General features: G+C 55.0%; 3 protein-coding genes across 3 annotated transcripts; 2 read left to right on the top strand and 1 right to left on the bottom strand.

Annotated features, from left to right (window-relative positions):
* Nucleotides 1-1,928: 1,928 nt before the first annotated feature.
* CGGC5_v015587 (uncharacterized protein) lies at nt 1,929-2,776 on the top strand (the record flags this gene model as incomplete). The annotated part of the gene is made up of 2 exons (XM_032027216.1): nt 1,929-2,068; nt 2,131-2,776. 2 exons carry the CDS (start codon nt 1,929-1,931, stop codon nt 2,774-2,776), a joined length of 786 nt encoding a protein of 261 aa, XP_031876403.1.
* A 138-nt stretch (nt 2,777-2,914) lies between these two features.
* Nucleotides 2,915-6,165, bottom strand: CGGC5_v015586 (putative phospholipase; the record flags this gene model as incomplete). Its single annotated transcript, XM_032027217.1, has 6 exons — nt 2,915-3,041; nt 3,096-3,887; nt 3,935-4,355; nt 4,410-4,642; nt 4,695-5,863; nt 5,920-6,165. The coding sequence occupies 6 exons, from the start codon at nt 6,163-6,165 to the stop codon at nt 2,915-2,917; spliced, it is 2,988 nt and encodes a 995-aa protein (XP_031876389.1).
* A 1,690-nt stretch (nt 6,166-7,855) lies between these two features.
* RPO31 (DNA-directed RNA polymerase III subunit RPC1) lies at nt 7,856-12,399 on the top strand (the record flags this gene model as incomplete). The annotated part of the gene is made up of 4 exons (XM_032027220.1): nt 7,856-7,944; nt 8,007-8,118; nt 8,176-8,325; nt 8,380-12,399. The coding sequence occupies 4 exons, from the start codon at nt 7,856-7,858 to the stop codon at nt 12,397-12,399; spliced, it is 4,371 nt and encodes a 1,456-aa protein (XP_031876374.1).
* Nucleotides 12,400-12,540: the final 141 nt, after the last annotated feature.

Below are 12,540 nucleotides of genomic sequence, written 5' to 3'. Positions count from 1 at the left end.
GATGGCGGGTGTCTGAAGGAGGCGCGGCGGGAGGAGAAGGGAGGCACAACTCGAGGATCGAGAAGGAGAGGTTGAACTGGACAGGACGGCAGCAAGGGCCTTGGAGTTGGAGAGACTGCGCTCGGCGCGGGAGGAAACCGAACCACGAGATCAGGGACCAAGCGGACCTGGGAGCGGTAGATGCGCAGGAAGCTCCGGAACGCACGGACGCTGGCGGAGGACAGTTGAGGAGGTAAGGTGCCTCACGGTGAGGGAGGAATGCGAGGGATTGTGCTCGATGGGTGGGCAGGTAGATGGAGCTGCAATTGCCGGGCAGCAATGGGTGAAGAGGTGAAGAGACGACGATTCCTTGTGGCGGCGATTGAAGTTGTGGTTGTGGTGTTTGGTTGTATGTATGTAATGGGGAGAGAGGCAGAGGCACAAGCAGCAGCAAGGCAAGAAAGATCAAGCAAAGGCCGGGGAGGTGAAATGTCAGAGGCAGCGCCCGAATGACGGATGATCGCAATGGTAAAGGTAATGAGTGGATGGGATGGACACTGGGCCCAGGCGAGGCGGAGCGGAGCAGAGCAGGGTGCAGGGCAATGCGGGGGCCAGACAGCAGCAGCAGCAGCAGCAGCAATAATACGGCGTACCTACCTACCTACTGCATAGTACGCACCTCAGTGTGAGAACCCGAGAGACCTACCTTACCTACTCTGTACACTCACTATTACCTTACACTAAGGTATTCGTACCTCCTCTCCTCCAGCAGCGACGATAATACTTGTTGGCGGGGGCGGGGAGGGGCCATTGATGTAATGATACAGGCATTAGCTGACCTGGGGACGAGGATTGGCTGCCTTGAGCATTCCAGCCCGGTACCTTGCCTCTCCTGTCTTGGCTAGGCGTCGACGAGCGTCTGCTATGAAAGATACATGTGCTCTCACTGCCAGCGCTGCGAACGAGAAGTATCTCGCGACTGACTACCCGATGGCGCTTACCTCAGCTCGCGGTACGTCTCCGGCCCTTCCGCCGAATCGAATGGGTGCCCCCCGGGCTGCGGTCGCACAGGATACGCGGGAAGCCTGTTTCGCTGCGGCCTCCTCACGGCCTCCAGCCACATGGACTTGCGTGAGGCAGACAGACAGACAAGACAGACGGTCGTGTTAGTGTGTTAGTGAGCCCACCCCGTTGTACCGGTCTTGCGTAAAGACCAACGTACGCCTTCATAGGCATCAGCTCTGACTGATTCTTGGCTTCTCGATGCTTCCTCCCTCATCTTGGGCTGCAGCCTTCAGGCTCCTCCTTGGGCTTCGGTCGAAGCCATCCCTTCCTCCATCCCTGGATTTCACATTTATGCCGCTACCCAAGGTATTCAACCAAAGTAGCACAACACGACGGACGGACTGCCATGCTTCTCCCGCGTCTGGCTCCAACAGAGCAGCCCAAGCCGTGGGTTGATGCCCGTTGATGATTAGCCCCTCTGGGCAATGTTCTGGAACATGTGCAAGTACAGGGAAGCCCACGTAAGGTACCAAATGCGCAGAACAACCACGGCAAAAATTAGTGTCGACGCCAAGGGTGGTGTCCGAGACTGGAAATCAACTAAGGTACTTCAAGATGCACTGTGCAGTATAGCCCCCAATGTACCCCCTGGGCCGTGTGCCTCTACAAAGTAACACAGTCCCCGCTCCTGGTCCCCCCCCCCCCCATCTCGAATTTTCTGATCTCGATGCCTTCATCGCGACATTGAAGCTTTTGTGTCAGGACAAGCGGCTCAATCCCCGATTCGCACACTTCAGACCGCATTCACCTGGCTGTTTCTGACTTACGGTGCTGCTGCTGCTGCTCATATCACCACCACCCCCCTTGTCGCCCCCTCACTTTGGCTCTCGCAGCACCAAACCTCATCCACCACAACCGCAAGTCGCCTTGCACACATCACAACCATGGCTGCCGTCTGCAAAGCCTGCCAAGACCCCCTGGTCATCAGCATCGAACCTGATAGTGAAGATGAGGGCCAGGGCACCGAGGAGACCCAGAACGTGCCCGATGATCTGGAGCTGCCCTGCGGATGCCACTTTCACTGGTACGCAACCCAGTCTCACTAACATGATGAGATGACCTAACCATACTTACACCATGCACCAGGCAATGTCTCTTGGACCAATCCGCAGAGATCGCCATTTCTCTCAACTGCCCATCCTGCCAGAAATACCTGCCAACAAACCAGCAGGGCCCCTCCGTCACCAACCCCTTCCTGTCCACCACCCCAGGTGCTGCCATCTTGACACGCTACGTCAACGAGGGCGGACTGCAGGACGGCCTGGACATCCTGCCCAACATCACCGAGGAGGCCTACCTTGACGCCCATCCCGAGGCCCGTCCCGCCCGTGCCTACCACCTCATGTGCTCAGAAGGCGATGTTCAGGGCATCGTGGAGCTCCTCCAGGACGCCAACGAGGAGCTCAACGGCGACATTACTCAGCTGGGCCAGCTGATCCGCTACCAGGACCCCCTGGCTGGTGGCAAGAGCCCTCTTCACGTTGCTGTCGAGAAGTCTCAGGAAGAGGTCGTCTGGCTGCTACTCTGGATCGCCTCGCCTCTGCCCACTGATCTCTTTCCCCAGTCGGCGCGACAGGCTGCCGAGGCGCTGCAAATCGTTCGCCTCACAAATGACAACGCTCAGGACATCCGCGCGATCCAGAACGACGCTGGCCAGACGGCCGAAGATGTCGCCAAGGGCTTGCCCGCTCGCTGGGCCGCCCTCGTGGACGCCGGTATTCTGCATCCATAAGTAGTTTGCCAAGTCCGTGATAATGTAAAAGATACCCTTAGCTGTTCACTCGAGTAGTATGCACGCACAATGGATCATGTTCAAAGTGAGGTGACGAGCTCATCTAATTAGGTAACCAGCCAACCCACCCGCCCATGTCTATCTCCGGTTCGCCCGTGACCTGTTAGAAAGAAGTTGCGACAGAATAAAGTGGCTGACGTCCTCATCAGACCAATAACTCATGTGCGATGCGATCGTGTTCATGGGATTGAAATCGAGCACACTCCTGCCACACGTTAGCATACCTGAACTTGCATCATGGACATCACGTAGCACTTACTCCTGGATGCTGTAGTCGACACGTCCGTTGCGGTTGAGAGCTCGCACTTTCATCTCCTCGCGCCGCAACTTCTGAGACTTCCGTTCCGCCTCTATCCAGTCCGTCGCGTCGCCGTCGTCATTCGTCTTGGCCAGGTCCACCCGCTTCTCCTGGAACTTGGAGTAGAGTGTCTCGAGCTCATCGTCGATAAGTGTCATCTCGTTACCGCTCAAGCTCGTGCGGCCCATCATGGATTTCGAATCCGCCAGCTGCTTCTTGCGCTCATTCGTCTTCTCCCCCAACTTCGATGCGTCAGAAATCACACTGCTGTCCGCCATGTTTGCCCCTTGAGCGGAGACTTGGGGTTGCGCTGATGCCGAGTTCATCTTGGCCACGTCCTCGTTGCTCAGACCGAGACTCCTGTTCAGTATGTTGCTGGCGATTCCCGCACTCAAGCTGGACCAGAGACCGCTGACACTCGCGCCGACCTTCATTCCGATACCACTCAACCCTTGCTGTGCCACATTGCCGAATATGCCCTTCTTCGTGTAAGGCAGTACTTGGGGCTTGAGAGTGGACATGGCGGGAGATATGAGAGGCTCGAGCCTGTAGCTTATCGGGTCGGAAGGATGGAACACGTTGAATAGTTGTGCGACTTTTGGCGACGAGACGGAATATGGTAAGCCTGTGATTGCAGACACCCGTTGGGATGGAGATGTCGGCGCCGCTGCGAGGAACGGATCGTCCATCAAATCAGGATTTAGGGGACTTTCCGACGGAAGTGCATGAGGAAGGTGGCGTGCTGATATGGTCCTTTGCGGAGTTAGCACGCAGCCGGGCAGAGACTTGAATCAACTTACCGGCCCTTGAGCATCTGGAACAGGCCCACCGGCGATCCCAGACAGTAAAGGTCATCGACGTCGAACTCAAACTTGAGCTCATTCGCTTCGCGATCCCTGGCGCCCTCGGCCTTATCTTGCGGCTGCCAGAAGCGCAGAGCACTCCTTGGTGTGTCCGGGGCCTTGACCTTTTCCTTCTGCCGGCAGAGGATATCGAACATGATGGCAGACCCGAGAGAATGCCCGATGACGTGCACCTTGCCTTTGAACTCGGGGTTGCGGGCCATGAACAGCTTGAAAATCCTATTCGACTCTTTAAGAACGATCTCAGCGATCTGTTCGCGGTACGCGCTCTGGTACAGTAGAACGTCGAGGGCAAGGTCCGAAATCAAAGACCTGGCAAAGGCAACGCCCTCTATCGTTATGTCTTCTAGAGACGGGTCTGCATAACGCTCGTTAGCTGTGTCCTCTATGGTGCTGGTTGAGGTTTACTCACATTCATCTTCGTCTAAGGCGCCGTCTCCAATGTCCCGTTCATTCTTCTTCTCTCTCTTCTTGGGAAAGTCCAACAAGTGTCTCCAGCAGACAGGCAATACCTGCACTCGACAGTTTCTCGGCCCATCTTCCAGTTCCGAGTTCAAAGCCCGCAAATCTGCGGAACTCGAGTAGACCGATTTGAGGTTCTTGCGGAGGATGTTCACGTCGTGTACAAAGTTGACGCTCTCCATACTGTTGCCGTTAGTCATCGTAACTTCTCCGAAATGCCAAATCAACCACGTACCGGATTCCGAGAAGTTGGCCAATTCCATGAGTCACGAGCACCAAGTGCTCAATGTCACGTCCTTGCGTTTCGCCAAACTGGCCGTTGTAGTCGTTTTCGATCTCCTTCTCCTCGCGCTTCCTAATCTCTTCTTCCTGTTCCTCTTGGTTGCGATGTTCGGCCCCTTCCATCAAGGATGAGATCTGCCTCTGCAAGCTAGTCTCTCTGGTTTCTTCGTTCTCTGCGCGCGTCAAGTCATCGTTGGACTGCGACGGTCTAGAGGTTGGTGGTGCGGATCTTCGCTTCAGCTTCTTTTGGTCTTTATCATCTTTCTGCGCCGGGGCAGCGGCCTCAGTGGGCGTAGCCGGCTGTTTCTCCTTTTTGTTCTTGGAGACATCAGAGTAACCTCTCACCAGCTTGACACCGCTCATGAAGCCGCCGCCGGAGAATCGTTCGTACATCGTCGAGGTCACCCAGCCTAGCATGCTGTCGGATGTTATCCAGGCTGTCGTGGAATCCTGGTATGTCGCAATACTGTTCATCCATGTGCCGAATAGCCTGTGAGATGAGGGTTGATGTTGATTCTGCGGCGGTTGCGGCTTGTTGTTACCCTCCGCGGCCGCAGAAGCCGTTGCAACGGCCCGCAAGTTATCAACTGACGCTTTTGGGGTGACGTCCTTCTTGTTTGAGTCGCTTCGAACTCGAGGCTTGGGATACAGCCAAGGCTTGACCTTGAGGTATCCTTCCTCAAGCTGAGACGCTAGATTCTCCTCGCATGGTCTCAAGGACGAGCCTTCGTCGTAGAACCAAGTACCGCGGCGAACCTCATACACAGGCCCGAGCCAGTATACGGGCTCCAGCTCGCGTTTCTCAATGTCCACGTCGAAGAGGTAGTCCTCGTTCACCGGAACGCGCGTTTTAGGGGCGCTCTCAGGGCTCGTCTCTAAGCTACTGTGCGCCCCATCATCGCCGGTGGTCTTACGGCCTCGTCGAGAGCCGCCAGACACGTTGCGCTGCGATCGATCGCCTCTTCGCTTCTCGGAATCCTCCAGTAGACGCTGGTAAGCGAGTTCTATGGCTCTCGAATCTCCCTTGGCGAAGGGCAGAAACTTCTTCGGTTGGGGCGGAGGTTTAGCATCGTCGGTGGGTTTCGGTTTGTCTCTCAAGAATTGCGGCTTCCGCTTGGGCACCTGGGACAATGATTAGCCATTTCAAGAAGTTTAAGGCTTGGAGCAACTGCTCTTACATCGGTAGCATGATACCACAGGACGTTGAGCGGAGGGCAGTCGGCGGGGTAGCTCTTGGTGCTCTGGCCATATAAGTGAGTGATGCTATGATCACCTTGACGGGCCGCTGGCGCAGGAACAGGCTGAGGCGGAGGATCTCTTGGGGTGGGCGTTGAGCTCCGACTGCCGGACCAGGGATTAATAGAGTCGACGGCTGACGACAGGTAGGACTTTTCTGTTTTGCGGTCAGCGCCGCTGGGAGCCATCGTTTGCGACTGGGCAAAGGGCCATTCGGGGGTTTTCCGGGGGGCTGTCGAATGGCGGCGGGAGACAGCGACAACAAGACTGAGTGTTTTGTGGCCTCGTCTCCAACGCAGCGGTGAGTGCGGGACAATGAGCGCCAACGTTGGAGAGGCCGGAGACAGGACTTATAAGTGCGTCACCAAGTTCCGGGCGGATGGCGGGGAGAACGGGACGAGTTGGAGAGCAGTTTCGGGGAAGCTCGAGCTTGAAGGACGAAGACAAGGAATGCCAGTTTCAGGATCGAGCAAGAGCCAGGTCGACCGGGTTGCAGCGCTGAGCAGCGAAGTAGTCAGGGACGACGACGACGACAGCAGGTAACGAGGTATGGCAGCTGTCTGGACAGATTGCGGTAGGTGTTTGTGGTGCTTGTGTGTACCTAAGGTAGTAGAGGTGTGTTGTTCAAATGGAGGTGTGCCGGGCCTGGATCCGCAAGGTGAGGAGGCTGCCTTACCTAGGTGAGGGAGCCTTCATTTGGGGCGGGAAGCAAGGGATGTTCCACCTTCTTTTTTCCTCTTGAGCAGGGGAGACACAAGAGCCGGAACTTCAGCCCGTGATCGAGGCAAATAAAACACCTTAAGGGTCGGGTGTGAAAAGAGGACAGACATGGAAGCGAGTGCAGCTGTGATGAGGGCGCAGAAGGCTCCAGTAAGGACTCAGCTGCCTTGCACATGGCAGGGAGCAGCTCCGGTCTTCAGGGACCCCATGACGCATCTCTCGGTCCCGTGTAAATGGAATACGACGGGGGATCGATCGCTTAAGCTCCGGCGAATGATTAGACCCGAGGACTCGTTGGAAGGCGGTCTGGGGCGAGCCGCGGGGCAGAAGGGAAGCTGCAGCGTTCGTACTCGGTACCTCCACTCACTATGGTGCCTACCTTAGGTAGGTAAGGTAGGCAGGTGAGGTACCTATTTTACCTCATCACGTTCAGCCACAGAGAACTCAGAAGTGCCGTTTTCTTGAGGTGGGCGGGCGGTCGGTGGAAAACACCCAGTACCTACCTAATACGCGACTCAATGCCATCAAGGCAAGGTACCTACCTACCTACCTTCCCTACGTTCCTGTGCTTCTCCAAACCCAACGCCAAAAGGCGCCCAGTCACAGGCAAGAAGACTCATACCGAGTGATGCTCACCGTCGCACTGTGTCTTCATGATTCACATTCCACCACTGGGACCGTGATAATCTCCCCAAAGCGTACTTCACACTGTACGCGCACTGGTGGGGCAGAGCTGCTTTTTTTGATGGTGGGGTACGACCTGCAGACCAGACACTGGACGCTGGAGAGTCCCTCCCGCGCTAGGTACAGCACCTTTTGCCGTGCCTCCATCACAAAATTTCCCATCCGTCTGCAACACCCCAAGCCAGCCTCCGACTCAAACTCAACAACATACATACATACACACCCGATGACTCCGTTGCCCTAGCATCCCGTCGTATCGACAGCACTAGCTCTTGCGATTGAATCAACACCACTTCTCGGGCCTCGAATATGACCCTGCGGCGAATGCGCAAACACACCAACTTCTACTACGACCGGTAGACTTAGACTGCGACGAATTTCAATCTTGACTCACCTTGCGCCACATCCTACCACTTCCCCCCCGACCAAGAACTCAGAATCTCCGCCGTCAGCGCATTCGCAAACATCGTCGCAATGGCGACCACGACCACCGTCACCCCGGTCAAGTCGCAGCTCGTCGACAAGCTGCCAAAGCGATTCAAGGGCATCAAGTTCGGCATCCAGTCAGTCCCACCCCTCAGCCCGCCTCGCACCATGTGCCATTGCTAATCCTCCGGCTCCGCAGGTCCAACCAAGACATTGCGAACCAAGCCGTTCTCGAAGTTTCCGATCGACTCCTCTACGATATCGAGAAGAACAGAGCCCCATACCAGCATGGTCCCCTCGATCCGCGTCTGGTAAGCACCGTCGACCCCGTCCATGACGCTGCACGAAGCTGACTCCGCTGCTTCTAGGGCACTTCGAGCAAGACTGGCAAATGCGCGACATGTCAGGAATCACTACAGAACTGTACTGGTCACTTCGGACATGTCAGGCTTCCATTGCCTGCGTTCCACATTGGCTACTTGCGGTTCGTCATGATGATCCTGCAGGACATCTGCAAGGTAGGCCTCTACTCTACCTCTTTGCTCAAGTTGACAGAAGCTAACTGTTTAAAGGATTGCGGCAAAGTCCTGCTCACCGAGTCCGAGAAACGCGCCTTTCTCAAAGAGTTGAGGCGGCCGCTGCTGGATAACCTGCGCCGCTCCCAAATCTGCAAGCGAATCAACGAACAGTGTCGCAAGGTGAAGAACTGCATGTACTGCGGCTCCGTTCAAGGCCAGATCCGCAAGGTTGGCGTCCTCAAGCTGGCACACGACAAGTTTGTTACCTACAACAAGTCCACCTCCGCTAAGAAGGTGCCTCCCGAGAGCAAGATCAAGTTCGACGAGTCGTTCAGTGAGGCCAGGAAAAACAATGCCGAGTTGGACAAGCATCTTCGGAAGGCCATGGAAGACATGAATCCTCTCAGGGTTCTCAATCTGTTCAAAATGATCAGTCCCACCGACTGCGAACTTCTCGGCCTGGATCCTGCCGAAGGTCGCCCGGAGATGTTCATTTGGCAGTTCCTCCCTGCTCCCCCAGTATGCATCCGACCCTCGGTCGCCCAAGACAATGCCAGTAACGAGGACGATATCACGACAAAGCTCGCCGACATCGTCTGGGTCAGTGGCATGATTCGCTCTGCGCTGCAGAAGGGTTCGCCTATTCAGACCATCATGGAGCAGTGGGAGTACCTCCAATTACAGGTCGCAATGTATGTCAACAGCGACGTCCCTGGGCTTCAGCAACCTGGTTTTGGCAAAGCCGTTCGTGGCTTCTGCCAGAGATTGAAGGGAAAGCAAGGTCGCTTCCGTGGAAACTTGTCTGGAAAGCGTGTCGATTTCTCCGGCAGAACTGTCATTTCACCTGATCCGAACCTTGGAATCGATCAGGTTGCCGTTCCTCAGCTCGTGGCTAAGAACCTGACGTATCCCGAGCGCGTATCCGACTACAACATCAAGAAATTGAAGGAGTGCGTTCGTAATGGACCCAATATCTGGCCCGGCGCACAGCAAGTCATCAAAAACGATGATGGAGGCTACAAGATCTCACTGAGGTTCGGCAACAGGAATCAGGTCGCTCAGGATCTCAAGATTGGTGATGTCGTTGAACGCCATCTAGAAGACAACGACATTGTTCTTTTCAATCGTCAACCGTCTCTTCACAAGCTCAGTATCATGAGCCATTTGGTTAAGGTGCGGCCGTGGAGGACGTTCCGACTCAACGAGTGTGTCTGCGGCCCGTACAACGCAGATTTCGACGGTGACGAGATGAATCTTCACGTTCCCCAGACCGAAGAAGCTCGCGCAGAAGCCATCAACCTCATGGGCGTCAAACACAACTTGGCAACTCCCAAGAACGGAGAGCCTGTCATTGCGGCAACGCAAGATTTCATCACCGCTGCCTACCTGCTGAGTGGCAAGGACAGATTCTTCGACCGCAAAACATTCACCTACATCTGCATGCACATGATGGACGGAAACGTTCACCTTGATCTCCCGCCACCAGCCATTTTGAAGCCCCAGGCTCTCTGGACAGGCAAGCAAGTCTTCAGCATAATGATGCGTCCCAACAAAGACAGTCCTGTTAAGGTCAACCTGGACGCCAAGTGCAGAGAGTACAAGGCCAGGCCTGGACAATGCCCAGACATGGACCCGAACGACGGATGGCTTGTCGTTCGCAACTCGGAAGTCATGTGCGGTAGAATGGACAAATCTACTGTAGGATCTGGAAAGAAGGACTCGGTCTTTTACGTCATTCTCAGAGACTTTGGCCCGGATGCCGCCGTGGTAACCATGAATCGCCTGGCCAAGCTCTGTGCTCGCCATTTGACAAACCGTGGTTTCTCTATTGGTGTTGGAGATGTCTTTCCCACTCAACTTCTTCTTGAAAAGAAGAGCAAAATGATTCAAGACGCAAACAAGGATGTCGATGAGCTGATCGACAAGTACAAGAAGGGCAAGCTCGAGAAGGCCACGGGTTGCAGTATGGAAGAGACCCTCGAGAACTCCATCTCAGGACTTCTCAGCAAGGTCAGAACTCAAGCAGGTTCTCATTGTATTGAGACGCTTAGCAGGAACAACGCGCCGCTAGTCATGGCAAAGTCCGGCTCAAAGGGTTCAGAGATCAACGTGGCACAGATGGTCGCCCTCGTCGGTCAACAGATTATCGGCGGCAAGCGTGTTGCCGATGGCTTCCAGGACAGAACGCTTCCCCATTTCCACAAGAACGCTCCTCAGCCTCCCTCCAAGGGCTTCGTTGCGAACAGTTTCTACTCAGGTCTGCTTCCTACCGAATTCATCTTCCACGCCATGTCTGGTCGTGAAGGTTTGGTTGATACTGCTGTCAAGACCGCAGAGACTGGATACATGTCTCGTCGACTGATGAAGTCGCTGGAGGATCTTTCCACACAGTACGATGACACCGTCCGAACGTCAGGCGGAGGCATTGTGCAGTTCCAATTTGGTGCCGACAAGCTTGATCCTGTTGACATGGAGGCATCGGCGAAGCCTGTCAACTTCGATCGAACCTTCTCACACGCGGAAAACCTGACATGGAACAACGATGAGGCCGCCCTTCTCCCCGATGAGATTGTCAAGTATTGCGATAGCATGCTCTCTGTGGAACGAGCCCGATATCCAAGAAAGGCCCTTGTCGGCGACGATGTCCTCGACTATGATAACGAAGAAGATAAATTCACCGACGAACATGAGGGTGCCAGAGATTTCCTAAGGTCACTTGAGTCTTATGTGGCCGGCCGCGCCAACAAACTCCGCCGCGTCATGGAGCTCACTGGCTTGACTGCTGGTGCCGAAAGCATGGAAGTTGATGTCGACGAGAGTGAGATGAAGGCGAAGAAGGCTTTCGCAGACAAGGTTGCCAAGGTTTCTGAAACGACTCTGCGGATGTTCATCCGACTTTGCCTAGAGAAGTACAAGAAGGCACACGTTGAGCCAGGCCACGCCGTCGGAGCCGTCGGAGCTCAATCGATTGGTGAGCCCGGTACTCAGATGACGCTCAAGACTTTCCATTTCGCCGGTGTCGCTGGTATGAGTATCACGCAGGGTGTCCCACGTATCAAGGAAATCATCAACGCCTCCAAGACAATTAGCACGCCCGTCATCACCTGCCCGCTGGTGCAGAACAGGGAACTGACTGCCGCCCGAATCGTCAAGGCTCGTATTGAGAAGACATATGTCGAAGACATCCTGAGCTACATTGAAGACGAATGGTTTGCGGACTCTGGAAATGTTGTCTTGCAAGTGGACATGGATGCATTGTCGAACATGCAGCTGGGCATCGGCTTGGGCGACGTGGCCGAAGCCATTTGCAAGCACAAGAAGATGAAAATCTCAAGGCAGGATATGCACATTGGCCCGGGGAGGATCGAAATCCGCGTACGTCTTGACGAGTCAGCCGCTTCGAAACGGTCCGTCAAGGCTAAGCCCGTGGATGAACATGGCGATCTTCTGGTACGGGCCAACTATCTCCGTCGGACGATCCCAACCGTGTCCATTTCGGGATATCCAGAAGCGACTCGAGCAATTATCCAGACGTCAGAACAGGAAACGCACACCGTTCTCGTTGAAGGCTATGGGCTCCAAAAATGCATGAACACGGAGGGCGTCGAAGGGCGGAGAGTCAAGTCAAACAATGTCATGGAGTGCCGAGATGTGTTGGGTATCGAGGCCGCAAGGACAACGATTGCGCACGAAATTGGCGAAGTCATGGGAGACATGGGCATTGACCCGCGTCACATGCAGTTGCTCGCAGATGTCATGACATACAAGGGTGAGGTTCTCGGTATCACGCGATTTGGTCTCTCGAAGATGAGAGACAGCGTGTTGCAACTGGCTTCATTCGAGAAGACGCCGGACCATTTGTTTGAGGCTGCTGCAGGCATGAAGACGGATCAGATTGAGGGAGTGAGTGAGTGCATTATCATGGGACAGACCATGTCGGTCGGAACTGGTGCTTTCCACGTTGTTCGCCGCCTCGCTCTGGAGAAGGGAGACGTTGGACAGCGGAAGACAACATTTGAGGATGCGTGGGCGGCCCAGACGGCAGTGAAGCGGAAGTCGCGTCGAAATGTCTAAAACGGGGACAACAGGAGTTATCGCGGTATGGCGTCCATCAGCACAAGGACTGTACAATTCTGTAACGGATCCCATCAAGGATATGCTTTAGATTTTAAAGTAAGGTCAATTCAAGACGATTAAATGGACTCTCTCTGCCGC

This window comes from Colletotrichum fructicola (assembly GCF_000319635.2).
Source record: "Colletotrichum fructicola Nara gc5 chromosome Unknown KSG_Nara_v1_contig10, whole genome shotgun sequence".
Lineage (NCBI taxonomy): Eukaryota > Fungi > Ascomycota > Sordariomycetes > Glomerellales > Glomerellaceae > Colletotrichum > Colletotrichum fructicola.
This window is presented reverse-complemented; position numbering and strand designations above follow the sequence as displayed.